The 26,042-nt window shown below is 38.6% G+C and overlaps 1 protein-coding gene across 9 annotated transcripts in view; it reads right to left on the reverse strand.

Annotated features, from left to right (window-relative positions):
- The window catches only part of LOC140771812 (uncharacterized), a 34,664-nt gene extending 16,358 nt beyond the window's left edge, over positions 1-18,306 (reverse strand). For all 9 annotated transcript variants that reach the window (XM_073113522.1, XM_073113526.1, XM_073113525.1 and 6 more), the window contains exons 1-6: positions 17,317-18,306; positions 15,752-15,807; positions 15,593-15,675; positions 13,616-13,694; positions 12,583-12,693; positions 11,785-11,894 (exon numbers count right to left, since the gene is read on the reverse strand). In XM_073113522.1, the coding sequence (XP_072969623.1) occupies positions 11,785-11,894; positions 12,583-12,693; positions 13,616-13,694; positions 15,593-15,675; positions 15,752-15,807; positions 17,317-18,193 (1,316 nt within the window). In that variant the 5' untranslated portion in view covers positions 18,194-18,306. The remainder of the gene's footprint in view (positions 1-11,784; positions 11,895-12,582; positions 12,694-13,615; positions 13,695-15,592; positions 15,676-15,751; positions 15,808-17,316) is intronic.
- Positions 18,307-26,042: the final 7,736 nt, after the last annotated feature.

The following is a 26,042-nucleotide window of genomic DNA, read 5'->3' on the forward strand; positions in this document are numbered from 1 at the left end:
TATTGGTCTAGCATTTAATGGGGAGGTGGAATCAAAGACAAGAATGTAAGCCAGAAGAATCCAAGATATCAGTTTAAATTTTCCGATAACTAATATTGCTCATAGTCTAGTCTTCACTGATTTCAATAGGTTCATTACTACTGAATTAGCAATAACCTATAATTATTGCACTTGCCAAACTACATGGCAAAAGAGAAGTATCTATATAGTCCTATATGGGTGTATATATTGAGCATTACTACTGAATTAGCATAAAGCATACTTCCCTGAACAGATCAACATAGTAGGTGTTAGGACCAGAAAAAAAAAAAAAAAAATATATATATATATATATATATATTTGGTGGATTCGGGTCTAGCTTTCTCCCATTAAGTTTTTGGATTCGGGTCGGGTTGAATCCGAATCCAAGGGACCCGACCCGAACCATTAATCTGGTGGGCTGCGGGTTAACCCGACCCGAACCAATATCAAAGGCACCCTACAATATTTGGGTTGAGAGAGGAGGGTGCACGTGCTCTGCACGTGCAGCCCCTCCCCTCTCCCACTCCGGTACGCAGCGGGAAAGAAAGGATTTCATCTAATCCGAATCAGATTAGATTTAATCCTCTTCTAATCTATAAATTAAAAATCCTAATCTCTGCTTAACCATCTTAGCCCTCTTCTCTCTCTCTTCTTCCTCCCTTCTTTCGCTTCTTCCTCACCGTCGAAGTCACGCCGTGGAATCGGCCTGCCGGAGCGTCGCCAACGTAAATTGGGACCACCACACTCCTCCCCGGTGAGCCCTCTCTCATCCCTCTAGTTTAATTTAAATTCAAAGAGATAGATTAGAAATACCTAATTTTGGGGTTTTTCGGCCTCATCGGCAAATCTGGCCGGCCGGCGGCTTCGAGTCGCAGCCGCTACCTCTGGATTCCATCAGAAGCTGAGGGTGCGCTGGCGAACGTTCGCCGCGGCGGCCGCCGGCGTCTTCTTCTTCTTCTTCTTTCTCTTTCTCTCTCTTTCTCTCTCTCTCTCTCTCTCTCTCTTCGGTTTGGAGAAGACAGACTTGGGCAACCCGAGTCTAGCTTTCTCCCATTAAGTTTTTGGATTCGGGTCGGGTTGGATCCGAATCCAAGGGACCCGACCCGAACCATTAATCTGGGGGGCTGCGGGTTAGCCCGAGCCCAATTCAATTAATTCGGCTGGGCCTCGACCCAATCCGATTTAGTTGATTTCTTTTGGATTGGGCCGGGCCAGCAGCCCAGCCCAATCCAATGGGTAATTTTAAACTCATTTTAGTTCTTTTTGGTTTTTTTAAATTTTAAAAATATTGTTATTATTCAAATTAAAATTTTGAATATTATTTATTATTTAAGGTGGTGAATTCTAGTACGTGAGCTAGAGAATTGAGGTTTCGGTTGTCTTGCCTAGACTCAGGTGAGTGGGTTCACTCACATGTTTATTTTATTGTATTTCGTATTTTTGTCAGAACATGTAAATTTTCTGTGTGCAAATCTATTTATTTCATCAGAACGTACGAAAATTTAATTGTTTTATTTTCTGTGTGCATTTAATTATTATATTCAGTACATCACCATACTTCGTGCAAATATTGAAATTTGTGAAAACAAAAATGAGACTAGTATTGATACGACCTAGAGAACAGCCCCAGTATAAATCGTTTGCGATTTTCCGTGGTGACTCAAGTCTATCTGGAAGTCCAGGGGAAAGTCCTAAATTAGATCACTGCGGTGACTTTTTTAGGTGACTCTGGCGGGGTTAGGGAACAATCCTAGGAAGTATGAGAAAATTTCCTATGTGACTCTAACTTCTCTCAACGGTTAGAGAAAAAGACAGAGTGTGTTGATCACAGGGTGATACCCTCTGATGACCCTAACCGGATCAGCTATGAAGAAAAGTCCCGAGCGTCATCTCGATGTGACTTCTAGTTGATGTGGATCCACAGGGTTTAGACCCATTGAGACATATGACAGTATAAATATCAAAAAGATGTTAATATGTTAAAAACGTGCAAGGTTACAAGTTGTGACATTTCTTTATTGTTATCATTGTTATTATGTAGAGAGCATGCCTATTGCATATTATGACGGATATTGTTGTTTTTAGTTTAATTTATTCAGCATTAATATGTTTTAAAATTTATTTGGTTCGAGTGGATTCCACTCACTGAGCTATACTTGTTGGCTCACGAGTTCTATTGTTTTTGTATTTGTTTATTTATTTCAGGTAATAGTCAGCGGGGCGACTGAGCGTGATGTACCCGGATTCCACCTCCTCTTAGGATTCACCTATTTACCTTTCCGCTCTTTTAGATTTTGTGCTTTAGATTAGAAGATTTTATTTTATTTTATTTTAGTTTAGAGACTCAAAAACATTAACATTGTTTTTATTTTAATTGCATTTAGTAATAAAATTTTAATAAAACACATTCTTATTTTATTTATTTATCTTGTCATCGTATACGTAGAGAGTATTATTAAGGCTTCGTGCATCTCAAGCATATTGAGATGCATGGCCGGTCATGATTCCTATTTTGGGTCGTGACAGTAGGCACCAGTACTATTATTAATTCCAGCCATAAGGGCAGATATTTTTTTAAAATCTCAATTATCTAGTATCTTTCATGGCATTTACTGTTTTCAATGTTATTAGGCATGCCACCTATGAGAACCAGAAAAAAAAAAAAAAAGAAGGGCTCACGTACAGTCGCACTGCACATATGATCCCTTCTCCTTCTCTCACCCATGTTGAGACGAGGAAGAGGAGGCCGCAAAATCCTCAGCTAAATCCAAATTGAAATTGCAATTTACCCTATAAAAACAAACCTTAACCCTAAATTGACGAGGATTCACGCCGAACCCCCCTCCTCTTACCGTTTCTCTAATCTTCTTCTATTTCTCGATAGAGTCGCATCCTCGGATAGACGCACCGGAGCATCTCCGAAGCAATTGGATATCGCAACTCCACTCATCTGTGAGTGCTCTCCCACCCCTCAAAGTTAATTAAAAATTAAATAGGCTAAAAAAGAATTACCTAATTATTTGGGCGTTTGCGAGTCGGTGAAGCTCGCAGGCTAACGCCTTTGGGCTACTGCCGCTCCTATTCCGAAGGCTTCATGTCGTCAATCTTGTGCTATGGATGCTTCCTTTGGAGCCCTCGTGGCTAGGATTGCGATCGGCCATGAAGTTGACTCTGACCGTCGACAATCGATCCGACCTCCTCCCTTTTCGAGCATGTGGTTATGGTGGTGAGGAGCCATCGGGTACCGTCGATGGACTTCTGGCAACGGTGGGTCTCTCTCTCTCTCTCTCTCTCTCCCCCCTCTCTCTTTCTCTCTCTCTTTTTTTTTTCTCTGGTTGTCGATCCCCTCGAGGAAGAAAGCAGAGGGTGTATCTCGGATCTCAAAGACCCGACCCGATTCATTTAAATTAATAGGTTTGGGCCTTAAGCCCAAACTATTTAGTAGTTTTGGTGGGCTGTGCGGGTCAGCCACAACCCAACCCAATCATTTGGGCTTAAGCAAGCCCATTAAATAATTTAATTAGTTTTAAATTTTAGAAATCATGATATTAGTTAAATTGAAATATGTTATTAAATGTCATGATTTTTTCTTAACCCATGGACTAGAGGTTTCAGTCGTTTCACCTAGACATAGGTGAGTGGGTTTACTTACGTATTTATTTTATTTATTCGTCTTAGATTTTATACTTTTTATTAGATCACGTATAAATTCAGTGTGTAATACATTATTATATTTTTTGTGCATTATTATGTTTTATGTGCAAAATATAAGACCTACTATATTGTTATACTTGGTGCATATAGTCATTTATATAATTGATAATATTAGTGAAAAAACATAAATAATATGTGATAGGACTTTAAGAACAGACACATGCTAAATATTCCTCATGCATCTCCCTGTGGTGGCTCAAGATTACCTTAAAGTCTAGGGGACAAACCTATTCCTGATAACCATATGATCGTTTAAGTGACCCTGGTATGATTAGAGATCATTCCAGGGAACAGACCTATACCTGATCAGCATATAATCCGTTTAGGTAACTCTAGCGTGCTCAGATAACAGTCCCAGGTTAGATTAGAAATCTCCCTATGGTGACTCTAATTTTTTTCTATAGTTAGTGGAAAAGACAGTATGAGTTTATTATATAGTGACACCTCTTAGTGATCCTAACTAGATTAATTATAAAGAAAAGACTCGAGGACATATCGAGATGACTTGTAGTTGATATGGATCCTCAGACAAAATCTCAATTGAAACATATGACATTATTATAATACTAAAAGAAATTTAGCATATTAACACAAACCATGTTATAAGATATGATTTACTCTATTATTACTTGAACTGTTATTATTATCGTTGTTATAAGCAAGCTTAGTACAATTCTCATTTTATATTATTGGACTCATAATTATTTAAAGTTATGTTATGGATTCGGATTTATTTGGCTTTTGAGTGGATTTCACTCACTGAGCTATAGTTGTTAGCTTATGAGAACGAGATACACCGGGACCCCACCTCCACTAAGGATTTTACTACTTTGCCTATCAGTTGTAATAGACATTTTATTCTAAACCATCTGTTATTTTAGTTTGATTAGTGACACATTATCGAGCATATTGGTATTTCTTTATTATTGGATTATATTTATTGGAGTTAGTTATTCAAAATTAACTTCTTATTATTTTGGGATTCAGAAAAATACTAGTTAAGACTTCGTGTATCTCAAGTGCATTGAGGTACATGGTCGATCATGATTCTAATTTTGGATCGTGACACTTATATTGAGATATTTAATAAGTATTAAAATGAATTTAGTTGTATAGTGATATATGATAGGTGGATTACACAGAATAGGAGAAATATAATTAATTTCTTAGTATACTCGAGTATGGAGATAATATTTTTAAAGTTTGTAATGCTACTGTTTATTTCAAAAGTGTAAATTATATTTTTTAGTTGATGAATGTGGTAGTACAAAAAATAAGTAAAGAAGAGATAGTCCAAGTGGTTATTGGTAATAAGATAAATTATAAGACTGCTAGACAATTACTTATGATAAAAAGACAATATTTATATTAGACGTTATGTGCTACACATTGGCTTGATCTCATATTGAAGGATATTGTCAAAGGTCCTAAAATTAATATATGATTATATATAAAAATCTGATGTTGACAAACTTTATATATAATCACGATTGGGTTCTTAATTTACGTAGGCAAATGACTGATAGTAGAAAGATCATTAAATCCAGCACAACTAAGTTTGCTACTCATTTTCTAACATTAGAGAGCATTATGCATATAAAAATAAGATTATGCAGATATTTACATCAAAAGAGTAATCTATAAGAATTAAGAACATGAATCCTAAATATCAAAGTTTAGATGAAACTTGAAGAGCATAACTTTTAAAATTATATTTTGAAATAGTATTACAATTGTCATCGCAGTATTTGAGATTATGACTTATAGACAATGACAACAAGTTTGATATAAGTTGCTATTATGATGTTGTGTATATTGTAAATGAGTCAACAAAAAAGGTATGGGCAAAAGTTATAGATATTGACTAACTCTCGATAGAACAAACAACTATGTAGATATATGCATGTTGCTTGTAGATATTCTTTTAATTTTTACATGATATTTTCTTAATCCAAAATTTTAATTCTCTACAAATATGACTAATGATGCTAAAATCTTGCTGAGAGTAAATGTCAGAATCAAAAAAAAAAAAAAAAAAATTTGGGGTTGAGAGAGGAGGGTGCACGTGCTCTGCACGTGCAGCCCCTCCCCTCTCCCTCTCCAGCACGCGACGAGGCACAGGGCAGAGTCGCGCCTAATCCGGATCTGAGTAGATTAGGATTTTTTTTTATCCCTAATCTATAAATTAAAAACCCTAATCCCCTCTCTCTCTGTTTTAACCATCTCAGCCCCCTCCCCTTCTCTCTTCTTCTCCTCCTTCGTTTTCTTATCTTTTACTCACCGTCTGAGTCACGTTATGGGTTCGGATCGCCGGAGCATCGCCGGAGGAAATTGGGACCACCATACTCCTCCCCGATGAGCCCTCTCTCATCCCTCTAGTTTAATTTAAATTCAAAGAGATAGATTAGAAATACCTAATTCGTGGATTTCAGCCTCGTCGGCAAATCGGGCCGGCCGGCGGCTTCGGGTCATAATCGAATCGTCACCGGAAGCTTCGTGCTCCAGGCCAATGTCGGTGATGTCTTCTAGGGCACCCTCGTGGCTCCAATCGACGCCGGCCTCGGCGTCGGCCATCGGCAGTGAGTCCTCCACCTCGTGAGGATGGGGAGAGAGAGAGAGAGATAGAGAGAGAGAGAGAGAGGGAGGGAGCCGATCGTGATCCGCCGCTGGCAAAGTCACCGGCGGCCACTCTCTCTCTCGATCCTTCCCTCCCTCGCGTCGGACGCGAGAAGGGAGTCGGACGCGAGAAGGGAGAAAAGAAAAATTTTGGGGATTGGTTGGCTCGGGTTACCCCTCTCTCTTTTAAATGCAGGTTCGGGTTCAGGTTTGGATTTCGGATCCACAAACCCAACCCGAACCAATTAAATTGGATAGGCTGCGGGCTAAACCGCAGCCCAATCCATTTCCTATCTGGCTGGGCCTTGGCCCAGCACGATTAGTTTCTTTTTTTTATTTGGGCCGGGCCAGCATTAGCCCAACCCAATCAAATGGGTAAATTTAAACCCATTTTTAGTTCTTTTGGTTTTTAAATTTTAAAAATACTGTTATTATTCAAATTAAAATTTTGATTATTATTTATTATTTAAGATGGTGATTTTTAGTACGTGAGCTAGAGATTTGAGATTTCGGTAGTCTTGCCTAGACTTAGATGAGTGGATTCACTCACATGTTTATTTTATTGTATTTCGTATTTTTATCGGACCATATAAATTTTCTGTGTGCAAATTATTTATTTCACCCTTATGTGTAAAAATTAAATTGTTTTATTTTCTGTGTGTATTTAATTATGATATTCAGTGCATCACCATACCTCGTACAAATATTAAAATTTGTGAAAAGAAAAATAAGACTAATATTGATACGACTTAGAGAACAGTCCCGGTATAAATCGTTTGCGATTTTCCGTGGTAACTCAAGTCTATCTGGAAGTCTAGGTGAAAGTCCTAAATTAGATTACTGCAGTGACTTTCTTAGGTGACTCTGGCAGGGTTAGGGAACAGTCCTAGGATGAATGAGAATTTCCTATATGACTCTAACTTCTCTCAACGGTTAGAAAAAAAGACAGAATGTGTTTATCACAGGGTGATACCCTCTGATGACCCTAACCGGATCAGCTATGAAGAAAAGTCCCGAGCGTCATCTCGAGATGACTTCTAGTTGATGTGGATCTATAAGGTTTAGACCCATTGAGACACATGACAGTATAAATATCAAAAGATGTTAATATGTTGAAAACGTGCAAGGTTACAAATTGTGACATCTCTCTATCATTATCATTGTTATTATTTAGAGAGCATGCATATTGCATATTGTTATGAATATTGTTGCTTTTAGTTTAATTTATTCAGCATTAATATGAATTAAAATTTATTTGGTTTTCGAGTGGATTCCACTCACTGAGCTATAGTTGTTGGCTTATGGGTTCTATTGTTTTTCTTTTGTATTTGTTTATTTATTTCAGGTAAACGTCAGCGGGGCAACTAAGCGAGATGTACCCGGACTCCACCTCCACTTAGGATTCACCTATTTACCTTTCCGCTTTTTTAGATTTTATGCTTTAGATCAGAAATTTTATTTATTTAGTTTAGAGACTCAAAAATATTAACATTGTTTTATTTTTATTGCAATTAGTAATAAAATTTAATAAAACACATTCTCATTTTATTTATTTATTTTGTCATCGTACACATAGAGAGTATTAATAAGGCTTCGTGCATCTCAAGCATATTGAGATGCATGGCCGGTCATGATTCCTGTTTTGGGTCGTGACAGTAAAGAAGATAATCAATAGACTAGAACTTGACGTTTATAGACAATTTTTTTACGATAGAGATGTGAGTTATAATTCAATTAAATAAGTTTATTATTATTTGTTTCAAGTTTCAATCTAATCAGCTTTTTATAAAATATATGCAATATTCAGATTGAGAGATATAGATCAAGAGTTGAGCATTGTCAAGATCTGGATAAGAAAATTAATCTATCTCTCTCTAATCTGTTCTGTAGTGATTTTTAGTGACGAGAAGAGACAGAGTGGAAGAATTGAAGAATCGAAAAGAGAAAAAAAAAAAAATTGCTGCTTATGCTTGTTAGAACCAGAAAAAAAAAATTTGGGGTTGAGAGAGGAGGGTGCACGTGCAGCCCCTCCCCTCTCCCTCATCTAATCCGAATCGGATTAGGTTTGATCCTCTCCTAATCTATAAATTTAATTCTAATCCTCTCTCTCTCTCCTAAACACCCCTTCCCAGCCTTCTTCTCCTCCACCGTTTTCTTTCTTTTCTCGCCGACAGAGTCACGCCGTGGAATCGACCTGCCGGAGCGTCGTCGGAGCCATCGGAGGCCACCTCGTGACTCATTCGTAAGCCTTCTCCCACCCCTCAAATTTAATTAAAGTTTAATAGAGTAAAACGAAAATACCTAATTTGGGATTTCGGCTTCACCAGCGACTCACGCCGGTCGGCGACTTCGGGTCACTGTTGCTCGTATGCCAAAGTCTTGCGTCGTCGACCTCGTGTCGTAGGCGCACTCCCCTGAAGTCTTCGTGGCTTGAGGTGTGGAGGAGACGGCTCCAAGGCCGCCGGCCATGGAGTCGAGCTGTCGACCGCCATTTACGGTTCCTCATCCACCTCTCATGGTATGTTGGGTCGCGAGAGTGTAGAAGAGGTTAGGGTGCGACCGGTGGTTCATCGCCGGCGGTGACCGCCGGCACCTTTTCTCGCTTTCTCTCTCTTTTTCCTTTCTCTTTTTCTCCCTCTCTCTCTCTCTCTCTCTCTCTTCGATTTGGAGAAGACAGACTCGGGCAACCCGAGTCTGCCTTTCTCCCATTAAGTGTTTGGATTCGGGTCGGGTTGAATCCGAATCCAAGGGACCCGACCCAAACCATTAATTTGGTGGGCTGCGGGTTAGCCCGAGCCCAATTCAATTAATTTGGTGAGCTGCGGGTTAGCTCGAGCCCAATTCAATTAATTCGGCTGGACCTCGGCCCAATCCGATTTAGTTGATTTCTTTTTGGATTGGGCCGGGCCAGCAGCAGCCCAGCCCAATCCAATGGGAAATTTTAAACCCATTTTTTTTAGTTCTTTTGTTTTTTTTAAATTTTAATAAATATTATTATTATTCAAATTAAAAATTTGAATATTATTTATTATTGAGGTGGTGAATTCTAGTACGTGAGCTAGAGATTTGAGGTTTCGGTTGTCTTGCCCAGACTCAGGTGAGTGGGTTCACTCACATATTTATTTTATTGTAATTCGTATCTTTGTCAGACCATGTAAATTTTCTGTGTGCAATTTATTTATTTCACCCTTATGTGTAAAAATTAAACTGTTGCAATTTCTGTATGCAAATCTATTTATTTCATCAGTACGTGCGAAAATTTAATTGTTTTATTTTCTGTATGCATTTAAGTATTATATTCAGTGCATCACCATACTTCGTGCCAATATTGAAATTTGTGAAAAGAAAAATGAGACTAGTATTGATACAACTTAGAAAACAGTCCCGGAAAAGAAAAAATGTGTTTATCACAGGGTGATACCCTCTGATGACCCTAACCGGATCAGCTATAAAGAAAAGTCTCGAGCGTCATCTCAAGGTGACTTCTAGTTGATGTGGATCCACAGGGTTTAGACCCATTGAGACATATGACATTATAAATATAAAAAAGATGTTAATATGTTGAAAACGTGCAAAGTTACAAGTTGTGACATCTCTCTATTGTTATCATTGTTATTATTTAGAGAGCATGCCTATTGCATATTGTTATGAATATTGTTGCTTTTAGTTTAATTTATTCAGCATTAATATGATTTAAAATTTATTTGGTTTTCGAGTGGATTCCACTCACTGAGCTATAGTTGGCTCATGGGTTCTATTGTTTTTGTATTTGTTTATTTATTTCAGGTAATAGTCAGCGGGGCGACTGAGCGAGATGTATCCGGATTCCACCTCCACTTAGGATTCACCTATTTACCTTTCCGCTCTTTTAGATTTTGTGCTTTAGATTAGAAGTTTTTATTTATTTAGTTTAGAGACTCAAAAACATTAACATTGTTTTTATTTTAATTGCAATTAGTAATAAAATTTAATAAAGCACATTCTCATTTTATTTATTTATTTTGTCATCATACACGTAGAGAGTATTATTAAGGCTTCGTGCATCTCAAGTATATTGAGATGCATAGCCGATCATGATTCCTATTTTGGGTCGTAATAATGCTGGGAAGAAAAAGAAGATAAAAAGAGATAAAGTGGAAGGAACAAAAAAAAAAAGAAACAATCTGCCACAATGAGAAGAAAAAGAAAACGAAGAGAGAAATAGAGAGTGGAATAACTGAAAAGATGAAAAATTCTACTGCAGTAAAAAAAAAAGAGAAAAAAGAGAAGAAGAGAGAGAAATAAAATAAAATCACATAACCGAATTCGTCGAATTTCACTAGAACTAGGTCTCTACATTAGAGAACCAATGGATATAATAAGGAGAGAGAGAGAGAGAGAGAAGGGAGAAAGACAATAGGTTGGATTCGGATCAGATCCATAAAGATTAATGTCACTAGGTTGGATTCGGGTCAGACCCGTTATGGATTTGACCCGATTGACCCAAACCGGTTGATCCCGTTCTGACTCAGGATTGGCCAATCCCACATAACCCCCACCTTGGATTGAGATTGGCTGATTTTTATCCAAGGTTAGAAGCCATTTCGAAGCAGCCTAAATTGGTTTTTGGTGCCGACTTATCCTCGGCACAGCCATCCCTAGATATAAGTACTCAAGGCAAGTAGATTGTTTTAGCTAAATCCACCATCAGGTTTTTTTCAGTAGTTTGTTTCTTCGTTAACCTAAAAAAAGATCAAATACATTCTACCCCGCTAGAGTTTGGATAAGAATCTCTTTACCCCTTTGAACCTTTATTTTAGTATTGCTAGGTTCCCCAAACTTTTGGCCGGGGTGCAACTGTTAGGTTTTCCATCCAAAGTTAAAGTGCACGTGCCTTTTCATCCTTAAAAGCATTACCAATAATCTGAACAACAATCACTTTACCACCCTAACATTTTTTTTATATCACTAAACCACTCTGAACTTTCTTTACAAATATATATCTATTTAAAACAAAGGTTTATTTAAATCATTTTACTATCTCCATTAATGACAATTGCAATTGAAGCTCAGTTAAAACTTTAAAGGGGCATCCGATAATAAAAATAAAATTAGGTTATGTAATTTCCATCCAAACTAGAAGGGGCTAAAATTTAAGCCAAAAATAATATATTTTGCACCACAAAGCGGTAAAAATATACCTTAAACATCACAGAAGTGATTATGAAGCCATCCTTAGTTGAAAATCAAGAGTCAAAAGTGGCGATAAATTTTTAATGAATTGTTTGTGATAGTGAGAGTACTAATCAATGAGTTACAAGTTGCAGAATATGATGTCAACTAAAGCAATTAACTCACAAAAATTAAATGTGATTCACAAAATATAGGATATCACAAACAGCAAATGAAATGAACCAGAATATTTTCAAGTATCTCAGTAAGGAAATGTAGACCTGTCCTCTAGGCTGCGCTCAATATCAAACTGGTATATTGATATACGTCTCGGTGACAACTCAATCATCTCACCCCTCCTTGCTTTCTCATACATCTTTTCACCGCCAACCTTCAAATAGTCACAATATACCATTAGGAATTAACACTATTTGTCATATTCTACTCGTAGAATACTGAAAAACATATATATATAATTAAGAATAAATAAAGTTCTATAATCTATTCTGATATTTTAGTGAGCGTTCATGGATTAGATTCTAAAGCATTAATGGATTACTTCTTCACAGTTGTAGCAATTATCTAAAATTATATGATGATTTATGCAACTTCTACTGAAGAAGTAATAGTGAATCTATGCTTTATAGTGGACAATCAGAATTAATTAGTAATATTTATCATGTTTTTTCAACACAAGCATCTGTTTGGTGCAGCCTCTTAGTTAATCAAATAAATTATCAGTTTCTAGTATTGTCTTTCCTAATATCTGAAAGTATATGATCATTTACACAACTATTGAAGAAGTAATAGTGGATCTACGCACTATATTGGAGAACTGAAACCTGAGAGAATGTAATCGTTGTTAGCAATTAAAGAATTAATTTGTAACGCATTTCATGTCAATTCAACACAAGCATTTGTTTGATGCAGCCTCTGAGTTAATCTAACAAGTTACCAGTTTCTAGACTTCTAGTATTATATTTCCTATTCAATGTTGTATGTCCATCATCTGTGCTTATTTAGAATCTCAGATTGTCTTACTCATGGAAATTATCATGCAAATTGCAAAGAGGACTTACCTTAATAGCAGAAAACATTGGTGGAACTTGCCATATCTCACCCAAAAAAGATGCAGCTCTCTTCTTAATATCTTCATCTTTGATGTGTTCCCATGGTTCTCTTTGGATGACCTGGTCAATCATGGCAATATCATTCCACAATAAAGAAAAAGAAAATACTGTTAATCCAAAAAGATCAGACTATCATGACTAACAACTCAAATCATAGTATAAACCAAAAGGTAGCTAATTCATTAGTCAAAAATAAATTGCAATCATCAGAATCAACAAGGTAGTGAAAATGATTCATATTTAGTCATTTTTTTCCTGTACAAGAACCATTCACTTGTAAAATAGAGGAAGCTAATTCCATATAATCACGTGATTTCCTAAAGTGCGCACTTTTTGTTTTAGTAAGCAAGCTACCATAAGATAAAGACTTCACAGCGTCAGATACTAATGTTATTGCTATTTGGATAAATAATTCAGTTATGAATCTTAATTATCACTAGCTCAAAGTTTGAAATAATTTCGTGTAAATTATATCTGACCCTGCATCACTTAAACCCCGTAAAAGAAAAAAAAATAGTTGACAATAACACGCCCTAAACTATTTAAATGCTTCAAAATAGCCCTTATGTTAGTATATTGTATGTTTTTCTGTCTGAAGTAGGTATGTGATTTCATGTGCCACACTTTTTTCTCATTTGTACCAAAACTTCCATCATGTTCTTCCTCACATTTTCCTCTCCTTTCTACCAAAATTGCTCTTCCACAGACATTTCCCTCTCCCAATAACAACATCTACCGTGTGTGGCCTCTCTCTCTCCCCCTGCAGTCCAAATGTACTTAAGTACAAAGTACAAACAACAATTTTCTAAAATCAATTTTTCTGTCAACAGTGTATACTGATTACAATAGCTCAACAGGACTTAATGTTAAGTTTTTTTTTCCTCAGCCCCCTAAGCGATACAGGGTCATAGTTTAGGGAGTCTAGTTGCAATTTAGCCTAATTTTTGTTATAACATATGCTAGTTATAGCTGACATACAGACCGGTGAATCAGCATCCCAAGTTGATGTGGCTTCCCCTAGCCGAAAAACACCACTATAACCTTTTAGCATGCCTTGATACCTGCAAAAGCAAATCCAACACAGTTAAATTTTCTTCTAATTACAAAACCAATTTTAATATCCATGAAAGAATAAACACAACAATGCACTTCTCTTGGCTTCCTTTTGGTTTTGGTACACAATTAAATGTACACACGTGCATGTTGAGTTCCTATGTTGGTAAAAAAAATTGTTTATTCAAGACAATAGAACCCTTCGGTCTGCATTTGCTAAATCACTTAATAATTTCATAGTTGGAGTACTGAGAGGGAAAATCACATCTAGTTGAGTTATGTTTGGTCATCGTTGTCTCTACTGTTCTTAAAGAAAAGTCATAGATTTAAGTGTGGAAGTTTTAAACACTCCCCCCCCTATGCTATATGCTTTGGCTGCCTTGAATGATGTCCAAGCTCAAATAGTATGCCATACTAACCAAAAATCAGGTATGATTGTAGTGTGTTAATTCTCAAAATAGATATGATTGTAGCCACCCAAAGTTAGATATTTCGGTGGGTCAGCCGAGCTCATCACTTGGAATAAGCTCAAAAAAAACATTCGCAGCAAGCTTGATCAGTGGTTGGCTCATTCAAGTAGACTCAGTAAGGCTAAAAATAAATGCTAGTAGTAGCAAACATTAGATACCTACCCAGCTGTGATAAATAAATCGACAATTTCTAGGATTTTCCATCTTAACAAGCGCGTGAGATAGATGGAAAAGTGGTAGAATATTACAAACAGAGATAGAGGAGAATGGAACTCAGTTAGCAAAAAATAAGAGGACAACCAAGTTTGCTTGAATTAGCAAGAGTAACAAAAACATGGTTAATCATTTACAATATTACCTAAGAATAAAAGACTCTAACATAGGCTTTAATACATATATTTAAACCACAAACATGTATAAAGATCCTAAAAAATATATTAGAGTTGTGTCAGTACCCCATGCCGACTGGGTTTTGGCAAGACACGTGGCTTTAGCACAACCATCTTTGATACCAAGTATTGTCATGATAGTGGCATGCCGAGTGTCAATTAGCCATCAACGTGATACGTACCAATGACATAGTTGGCACAGAGAGAGACCTCCTCATACCAAATAATGTGCCATTTTGCCACATGTTTGGTCAAGGTTGACACAAGTGAACACGAGTTAGCACATGTGGGCACGAGCAAGTCAATATCTATGGGCAATGATTATACATCAACCACACAACCAAAGGAAGCAAGTCTCCTAAATTTTGAAAAACATTTTGATGATGTCATGTTAGATTATTAATTGTTTATGATACTCTTTTGATACATATTACTAAATTTCATTTCTCTTTCATGACACTGTTCATTAAATTTTTGTGCTTGATTGGGCCCGGTATGATGCATTCCTAATTATATAATTATGAGTCAGTTCCATCTGATACAAAAAATTTCAGGAAATTAAATTAGAAAAATTGCTTGAAACCCGTGCTTTTGATCAATGGTGCTTACTCTAGCGCTCACCACTTGTGGAATACCAAAATCCTCACACCATGCCAAATTATTCTTAGAGCATTGCACAATACTACAAAATCTTCCTAAGCCTGAAAGCCAAGTTTATTCAGAAGCAATACATTTCTTGTTTAAAGAATCAAGAATTTGCCCACATGCAGGATAAATCTGATTGCAAGTCAGCTTTGCACAAAGATTTGTATGAGCAGGAAAGAAAATTTTACGAGTTCAGTTTGGGAGTACCAAGATTAAAGAAAAATACAAAACTCAAAAGACCATATAGAGTGAATATCCAAATGTTCATTAGATTATTATGTAGATTTATTTTTATAAAAACTTAACTACATTTAGTGACATAAGAGCATGCAAAGTATAAAGCTATTTTAAAGAACAAAGGGAGAACTACCTTCTACTGCTAATTAAAAAGCAGTAGTGTACCTATCGACCAATTTGGTTGCTTTCCCAACACAAACAATTAATAAGCCAGTTGCCATAGGATCTAGAGTACCAGCATGCCCAACCTGTAAACTAAAAGATATAGAATGAGCATTGGCATATTAGTCATACATAGACATACCAATGCAAAAATCAAACTACCTTTTGCACTTTGACTAAGCGCCGCAATTTCCCACAGACAGTAAATGAAGTCCATCCTGTCTTACATAAAAAAGTTGTTAAATCCACTCCACTGACAAGCAGGGTAAAGAAAAGAGAACATAGCTTTTAATAATCTAATACCAATGGCACATGAACAGTAGAGAAACTAGGAAACCAATTACTGAGTGAATGAATCATCACAAAAGGCAGAATGAAGGCACATACATCCAGATAAGTGCATAACTAGCTCAAAGACAAAATCTAAAAGGAAATGCCACAATCCCTTTAGATCGTGAAACATTAGAGGAAATAACCACTCCAATGGATGAATGCAGGCACATATTGTTATTGGAAAGTGGAAACAACATCCAGTAGCATCTTACTGCATTGAACCTAGCTTTATCCTGAAAGTCAGTTGTACATAACATCTTGTTCTAGATTAGAGAGCTCAACAGGTTCAGATCATGCACATTACCCTTGACTCTTGTTAGATTTCTCACTCCTAACTCTAGTTAAAGTTCTTATTTTTTTCTTTGAAGCCAAGCAGGTTATATGGTCCAAGGCAGTCTATTCTAATGTTAATCCAGCTCAGAAAAGTTCTGCAGAAAGTTACAGTTATATAGAATGGCAATAAGTTATTCCAAGGAAAAAAAAGATTTTTTTAACATAGTTGCCATTGAAAACTTTCCAAATATCATAATAACCACTACATTTTATTTAAATATCATAGTTGCCATCGATATCATTGGGCTCTTCCAGAAATTCCATTATTGTTATTTTGAAGGAATATTCACGGAAATATTCCTAATTGGTGGCTATTAAAGTTAACATATACAAATAAATGAAGAAATTACCCTTCTTTATCAAACTTTAGAATGTTGAATATGTAGCACTAATTTCATAAAAAATAACAGATAGTTGGATCCTAATCAACATCCTCTTGTACTATAATACCGCATAATATTAGATAGTTTCCAATCATTTCAAAAAATTTATATGATGGATAAATTGTCTTTTCACAATCTAGGTTAAGTTTTTAACCATGATTAGTTAGATTTAAGTATTTAACAATAGAAAAATATTTTTGAAAGTCAATAGCAATTATGTTATTTTGAAGAATATAGTGACAATTTTGGTATTTGAAAAGTTTTCAGTGGAAATCATGTAAAAAGGGCCCATTAAAAAAACAATACATGCCATTTCCAATAAAATCATGTTATAAATGAACAAAAACCAGAGTCATCTCACATTCCCCTTTAGTTGTGGTTAGGGATTAATTCCAGTATCAATGGAAGTTCTGCCATGCTCTTAAAAAAAAATGGAAGTTCTGCCATGTTACATTACGGGAGACACTATCCAAACCACATATATATACTTGAATCCTCCAATCACAAGGCATTCCCTCTCTGCATTAAGATCACAAGAAACTCTCAACAAAAAAGACTCCCACTTGTATACTCATTCCATGATGTTCCCTAACCATTTCCACAGTTGTCCTCCTCAATGAATCAAGAGGTTAAAATGCAACAGGCATGTAAGAGAAAAACACCAACAAGGTTACCTACCTTTGGGTTTGTCCACGAGCACGACAGTACCCGATGGGCCATCCCATCTTGGTGGAAGCCCAGACCTCCTGGTCGCCAGGTACGGCTCCACCACCTCCACCGCAGAAGCCACCACTTTCCTTTCCCCGGCACAGGGGACTTTCTTCAAACACTTGAAGAACTCCTCCACCTTCCTCTCTGTCACATCCCCCAAGGGCCTCTCTTTCTTCTTCTCCGTCGCCCCCTCATCAAAAAATACCAAAGCCTTCTCATCCCTCTCGCCACCCCCACCAACACGATCATCCTCCTCCTTCTTCTTCTTAGTAGCCTTCCTCTTCCCTTCTCTCTGCGCCACCTCCGGCTCCGCCGCAGCAGGGTCGACGAAGGCCTTATCAAGCGAATGCTCAGGAAAATACTTTTTCTCGAGCTGGTAGACCATCCGGTAGTGCTTCTCCTTCTCCCATGGGAGCGCGAAAGCGTCGTAGAAGTAGAGCTCCTCCTCGCGGGCGTGGAGGCGGGGAAATTCGACCACCTCCGGCTTCAGCTCGACGAACTCGGCATCGGCGGAAGCCGAGGAAGAGTCCGGGTCGTCGGAGCCGAGCATGCGCTGCCGGCGCTTCCGGTAGTAGCGACGCTTGGAGCGGTCTATCGGTTCTTCGTCGGAAGGAGGGCCATCGGAGGAGGAGGGTAGGGCTTGATCGTCTTTGGAGGAAGGAGAGGGAGGAGGGCGTGGAGGACGGACGGGGCGATGGTGGACGAGCTCATAGTAGAGGGGATAAGGGGTGGCGGTGGTGGAGAAGGGCCGGAGAGGGAGACGGAGGAGAAAAGGTGGGAGCTTGGAGATTGAGGAGGAGGGGAGGAGGAGGAGGGAGGAGAGGGCTCTGGATGTTAGTAGCATTTTGGGAGGACAGGGAGTAGAGGACTCTAGCCTCAAGGTGTAAGTAGCATTTTGGGAGGAGGGTAGTAGTGCTAGAAGAACTGAAGAAAGATGGATTAGATAGTGGAAACGGCGAAAAGTAGATTTTCTAACGTTCTTTTTCTTTTAACACCAAGTTTGGAAATCCCAAATAGTTTAATGGGGTCGTGAACCGGGCAAAAAAACATTTTTAAATTTTTTTTCTTATTTTTTTAATTAAATATATTTTACCTTTTGTACTTATGCCCAATTCCTATGCGAATATAACTAAAAATTGAAACAGTTAATTTTTTTGTTAAACTTAACTGATGTCAAAATAAGTAAAATACATCTATTGTATTTATTAGAAAAGACAAATTTTAATATAATATAACAAAATTAATAAAATAGTTATATTATTTGGTTAAATTTAATAAAATATTTAATACTCTTTTAGTTATAAGTACAGGGACTAGTTTAAAACCTTTTAAAATATCAAAGGTAAAATAATTTTAGGCATAGGTGGAACCATTTTTTTTTCTAATCAAATTCATCCACGATAAATAAATAAATAAATAATAATTTTTATTTTTTAATTTTTTAAATTGATTCTAATTTTACCATTAACATACTTAAATTTATCAATTGCAAATCTTTGTAATCTTCTCTCCTCTCTCTCTTCCAAAAAAATAAATAACTTTTTACTAGCAAAGAGTTCCTCTTTCATCGTGGCTCAAAAAAAATACTAGAAAAAAAAAATATTGGTACACAAGTAAATATATTTAAAAATTATTATTTAATATAAATTCTTGATATGTTTAATCAACTAATGAGGTCGTTATGCTTTTTATTTTAACATTGTTTTTAAAAATGTATCAACTATGTTAGTTCAAAAACATGCGCAAAGTAAGGTATGCTTCTATGTTTATATAAAAAAAAACATATGCTTCTATCCGGTTCTTGGATAATCTTTTGTTATATATTTTGCACATCTATAAAATACTTACAAATATGTTACACGAAGAATACAGTACATTTCAACTCTTTCTACAAAGTAACGATGAGTATTCTATCTATTATGCTGATTTGCAATATCTTTAAAATATTATTAAAAGTGACTAATTTTATAGATATGCAAGTTAGCTTTAAGGACATAATATTTTACAATATCACTAACTACTCTTTTTTTTCTTCATCTTCTTTCTGTTCTCTCTTTCTTGTAGTTCTTCAAGTAGATATGACCAACTATTTATAAAAGATTCCGGCCAATGTTTGATTTGACAATGAAAATATTATCATCAGCCAAGTAACTTATATACAAAGTTTGTAAATTAAAGCGTTTATATAGATGGATGTTTAAATATTAAAAAATCTTTACTATATTACCATAATATTATTACATAGTGATATTCAACATGAAGCTAACATGTGAAATGACTAGTTTTGTAATTTAATTATGAAGCCAAATGTAATAATAACAAAAGTAGTACATAAATTGAGACGTCTCTTTAGTTGTGTCTCATCCACTCCGAGATCCCCACATTTTCTCAGAGTTTCTCTAACAGGATCGCCATATCTATTTCGTACTTATTTTTATGATATGTACGAAATTCATCAATTTTTCATCTCAATACTATCTTTGCCGCTCCCAAAGGTATCTTGAGAAGATATATCCCTATTAGTTGTGTCTTTACGATAAACTCATCATCATATGATAGTTTTAAATATAATTAATTATCATTATATGGTTGTGAAACTATTAACCGGTCTCATTGAGGTTTCTCATCTACTCCTGAGAAATCTCCACATCTCCTTATCCTTATTAACTTATGTAATTCGTTCACATCTTTTTGTTTCCAATTGCTCTCTTTCAGCACTTGTTTATTCTTTTGAGCTTATCGTAGCATATTGTTCATTCTCTCAAATCAACACCTACTATAGAAATAAAATAGGAAGAACTAGTTCCTAATAGGCCCTCCACTTCTTTTGTGTATCTGTCAAATAATCTTGAAACAAAAGAGTAGTAAGTAGATTTCTTCGATTAATCAGTACGCCCTCTCTTCCTATTGCCAGAAATAACCTTCTATCATCGCTCTACCATTAGATGGACATCTCCGACACTAGTTGGAAGCAAAATGCAACTCTTCTAAAAAATCATGTCTATCTCATTGAATTTTTTTTTTCGAAGGAGATGTGGGATGCTGCCATAAAGGGTTGCTATTGGGCAATTGGAGGCTCTTAAATTTAAAGTTTTGGTATTTTGAGAGTGATAATGCAGTGGAATCTAAATGGGAATATTGCATTTAGATCTATCTAACAAATATTCCTTTTTTGTTGCAATAAGAGATCTATTAGGAAAATCATTAGCCCCTTCGGCTATGTGGAAGTCTTTGACTCTCATCCATTAGTAGAATTATATCTTGTTCATCTGGTCAAGATATGCCTGAAAAGGTATTAGTGAAACACCACCACCACTATACATAGCTAATCATGTGCTAAATGCCCACGTGATATCCACATGACTCAATAATCAGTATTAAATAATAAAAACTAATTTACTAAAAAGAAACATAAATTCAACAAGACAAGAACTACAAGTCACGGACCACAACAAATCTCCAAAACCATATGTCCATAAAAACTCATACTAACCAGCTCATGTAAGAGCTATAACATACTCTACATAATAAAAGGAAAATGTCTAAGTTTGTTTAGCAGCTACTCCATCGAGAAATAGAAAACTCGGCATTGATATGGCCGCCAACTTCATTGGTGCCTGCTATTGGGATAGTGTATCCGCTGCCTTATTCTCCGTCCCCTTCTTGTATTGCAGCTCATAATCATACCCCAATAGTTTAGTGACCCATCTCTGTTGTGCTAGAGTATGTATTTACTGACTCGTGAAATAGGGAAGACTCCACTGATCTGTCCAAATCATAAATCGTCGTCTAATCAGATAGGGCCGCCATTTAGTTAGTGCATATAAAATGGTGAGCATCTCGCGCTCGTAAGTGGACAACTGTTGTGACCTCCCAAATAAAGCCTTGTTGAGATAAGCTATATGCCTTGCAATGCTAGCACAAGGGCAATGGTCATGGTGGCCTTTAGCTCCTCAAAGGCCTGGGTTGCCTCTTTAGTCCTATTCAAAAGCATCCTTCCTTAGCAAGGATATGAGCAGGGCTACTATCTTGTCGTATCTTGCCATGAACTGATAGTAGTAGCCCGTTAGGCCAAGGAAGCCACGTAGCTCTCAGACTGTCTTCGGCCACAGCCAACCGACCATGCAAGAAACCTTGCTTAAATCGGCTGTCACCCCCTTGGCTAAAATGATATGCTTGAGGTATTCCATTGCGCACTCTCCCTAAAGACACTCGCTTTGCTTCACCTTTATTGAATGCTTAGCTAATAGGTTCAGTACGTCTCGCAAGTGCTCCATATGGTCCGACCAAATTGTTCTATACACAAGAATGTCATCAAAAAATATCAACACGTACGCCAACTCCCATCCTTCTTCCTCACCAGTAGGACCGACGAAAAATATGCACTCTGGCCTGGTTGGATAATACCTTGCTCCAACATCTCGGTAACTAGCCTCAAGATTTTCTTCTTTTGTAAATGTGGGTATCAGTAGGGCCGAATATTGACCGACTCGATCCGTGGCACAATCTTAATCCTGTGGTTGGCATGTCTAGTAGGGGGTAGCCCCATAGGGGCCTCAAACAATCCATCAAAGTTAGCAACTAGACTAAACTAGTAGGTTTACTTGAGCTTGGAGTGAGCTTAGGTATAATCGGGGCCAGCTATAGAAAATAGGAAAGCTCTCTAGTGCCTGACACACCAATCAGTGACTACAGCGTGGGGTGCGATTGAGTCCAGACCCCATATAATCTCACCACACATTTATCTCTTGAAAAAGTGAGCCACATGTGTGAGAAGTCAAATGTAATCGGGCCAAGGCTTTGGAGCCACTGGGTGCCCAAGACCATGTTTGCCCCATAGAGTGCCAAGGGGTACAAGTCCACTATGAAGCTGTGACCCTACACCCTCAAGGAGACCCTAAGGCATACACTCTCTGCTCGGAGCTTTGTGCCGTCCCCAATGGTCACCTCAGAGTAGATGGTAGGCTCGGCCTCTAATCTAATCCTCCACACGAGCTGCTTGTTCGAAAAGTTATGTACTTTTGGTGTCGATGAGTATGTGTACGCTATACTTTTTGACTACCCCGTCTACCCGTAGGGTCTTCGGGGCGCTCATCCCCGAGTAAGCATACATGGAAATCTTAGTGAGTATCCTCCTCTAGACCCTTGTCCATGACCTCTATCAATTCCTCAATGGCCATGTCATCCTCCATCACCTCCTCACCTTTATCCTCATGGCTGTTAATTAATATCGCACTCCTAGTGGCTTTGGCGCAACGATGGCCTAGAGTGAACTGCTCGTCACACTGGAAACAACAACCCCTTAGCCTGTCGCTCCTCCACCTATATAGGTGTGGGAGGGCGGACTACGGCTCGTGCCCTTTCTCCTCCGGGTCCAACCGTTGGTCTCTGTGCTATCCTCACACCAAAGGGGGGCAAGGGTAGCCCTCAGAGTAGTTGTCAGCCCTTCGCCCATATCTGGTGGTGCACATGTGGTAATTCAACTGTCCTGACTACCCTATGAGGTCCTTAGGGCACTCCTCAGGATCGTGTGCTTCTGCTCTATCCGCATGGCTAGTACGATCTCCCTTTTTGGCTGAGGTTCGATCTCTTCCAATTCTTTGATCTGGACTAGATCTGACATAGAACTTTGTAATAATATCCCGAAAGATGCTGCCGCTGGATCGACATAAAATTTTGATATGTGGTAGCCCCCAGAAAAGAGCTTTCTAACAAATTAAGTTCTAGACGAATCGGATGTGAAGATCTAGAGATATCGTCCGATTAGTGGACGAACGTTAGGGGGTTTGATTAAGATCCATGGATGGAGGCACGAGATCCTAGATGATGGTGGTTGGTGGAGGACCTGCGTTAAGGGGGTGGCACTAGTGAAAAGTGGTGATGGAAGGGTTATGGTTGATGGAAGGGTTAGGGCAAGTGTTGGATAGATTGGAGAAGGGGGAGGAGAGGGCCGCCCCTAAGGGTCAAAGGTGATTGGCCGGTCGAGGGAGGTTAAAAGCGGCGTCGCCGAGGATTGAGAGAATGAGAGTGAAGAAGACGAAGGAGGAAAGGCAAAACTCAATTCTTCAATAATTACTCTCTGGTTGCCATCCACATCCTTTAGAGACTAACCAAACAATTCAAAATTAACCCTCAACAATATATTTTCGCTGACTGCGTTCAAACACGCCCGATCACGTTCGAACGCACCGAGTTCGCTCTTCTCTGGATTTGCGAACGCAATGCAGGCATTCGAACGCGCGACCGAACGTGCCTATTTCCCACTTCTCTGGATTTGCGGACGTGATGCAGGCGTTCAAACGTGCGATCGAACGTGCTTGTTTCCCACTTCTCTAGATTTGCGAACGCGATGCAGGCGTTCGTAGTGCGTTCGAATGCACAATGCACACTCTCACAACAACGTTCACAACCGCGTTCGAACGCACTCCACCCGCATTCGAACACGACTTACAGAAACTTATTTTCTTAAGAATTAAATATTAAAGCAAGAAACAAAGACACTCCTAAAGTGTATTCATGCTCGATACGACATCGGTGAAGTCCGAATTGTATCAATCCACCATGCTTTCATAACCTTGTCCTTAAGGTTTGAAATTTGGGAAGCGATCCATGATATCTGACTCTAGCTCCCATATAGACTCGTCAATAGGTTTGCCCAGCCACTCGATCAGCACTTCAGTCTCAAATCTAGATCCATTGCATCTTCTCCTGCGACCTAAGACTCGGCCCGATTTAGTGGGCCTTCAATGCCGATACATGGAAAACCGGATGTATCCTAGTTCCTTTAGGTAGGTCCAACCGATAAGCTACTGGACCGATTCGTTGTAGCACTTGGTATGGACCATAGTACTTGTAACCCAACTTTTGGTTCAAAACTAGCCTTAATGTGGATTCCCGCTCACGTCGACCTTTGTCATGAGTTTGCTTCATACGGTTTTGGGCTGTTGCTATGTGAATCTTGAGCCGTCTCAATGTTTCATCTCGATCGGTAAGTTCCAAGTCGAGCTCGGTTCTATCTCCCGCCGCAAGTCTATCGTAGGTAAGCAAGACCGGGGGAGTGCGCCCATAAACCGCCTCAAAGGGAGTCATGCCGATGCTAGAGTGATGAGCGGTATTGTACGACCACTCGGCTCATGGAAGGAATTTGACCCAATCCTTTGGTCCATCCGCCACAAAGCATCGCAAGTATTGTTTCAGTTCATGATTCACCACCTCAGTTTGTCCAGCTGACTTTGGGTAATAAGCTGAACTAATGTTGATTCGAGTCCCTTACAATCTGAAGAACTTGAACCAAAACTCGTTTATGAAGATGCGATCCCATCTGACACGATCGTCTTAGGCATCCCATGCAAGCGCGCCACTTCCCGAACAAAAATTTCAGCAACCTTTTTCGCTGAAAACGGATAAGACAATGCTATGAAATTAGCATATTTGCTCAGCCTATCCACCATAACAAACACCATCGATTATCCTCGGACCTCTGGCAGCCCTTCGATGAAATCCATGGAGATGTCCTTCCAAATATACTCCGATATAAGCAGTGGTTGCAACAGCCCGCTGGGTTTAAGCGACTCCGATTTGACTCGTTGACAGGTTTGGCATTCATGCACATATTTCTTCACATTTGACTTCATCGTTGTCCATGTACAGTTTTGGGCCAGCCGCTTGTAGATACGTAAGACCCTTTCATGGCCTGCTATAGAAGTATCATAGAAGTAGGCCATTAATAATCTCCGTAGCTCCTCGTCCGCGGGTACCTTGATCCGCCCGCGCTCGAGTACCAACCCGCCGCGCTCCTCGTGCTTGGGGTAGCTTGATGGGTTCTCTCTCAGCTCCTCCCTGAGACGGACCAGTCCACTATCTCCTGTGCTAGCTCTCCGCAGATCTGAGAAAAAAAAGAAAAGTGGGTGTTGAGAAAGAGACGAGCTCACTTGCATCCCCTACGCTTGGAAGTTTATTCAGCTGTTGATTTGCATCCAGTAGCACTCTCTGGTCATTCCTCCAAAATGTCATGGAGAGGTTTGTAAAGTCAAATGTCACGGGTCTAAGCTTCGAAGCCATTAGGTCCCCAAAATAATATCGGCACCTCACGAGGCCAACAGATAAATATCCAATGTGAAAGTTTGGCCTTGCACCTTCAATTCTACACCTCCACAAATAAAATTCGCTCGCAAGGTGGTGCCATCTCCAGTCGTCACATTGAAACCTTCCGTGGGTTTCGACTCGAGCCCAATCTTCCTAAGGAGCCTCTTGTCAATGAAGTTGTGGGTGGACCCGGTGTCAATCAAGATTCTCACGGTGGTTTTCTTGACTACTCCGTTCACCCACAAAGTATTTGGCACGGCTGTCCTTGAATAGGCGTGGAGAGAGATTTTGGCTATCATGTCCTCCACGGGTTGCTCCTCAGCTACTTCTCCTTGATGTCCAGCCACACCTTCATCTTCATCTATCATCTCATCCTCAGCCTCCTCCAATTCATCGATTAGCATCATTGATCCCATTGGTTTAGCACAGCGATGCTCGGGTACAAACTTCTTATCACAACGGAAACATAGGCCTTTGGCTCTTTATTCCTCCACTTGAGCAGGTGTGAGTGCTCGTCCTGGACCTCTAGGTGCATACTTCATATCTTGGGATGGCTTCAAGGGTGCTCGAGGAGGCACCATCGTAGCAGCGGTTCTTGGTACTCTAGT

This window comes from Typha angustifolia, chromosome 12 (genome assembly GCF_048772165.1).
Source record: "Typha angustifolia cultivar Huaian chromosome 12, ASM4877216v1, whole genome shotgun sequence".
In the NCBI taxonomy this organism is placed as follows: Eukaryota; Viridiplantae; Streptophyta; class Magnoliopsida; order Poales; family Typhaceae; genus Typha; species Typha angustifolia.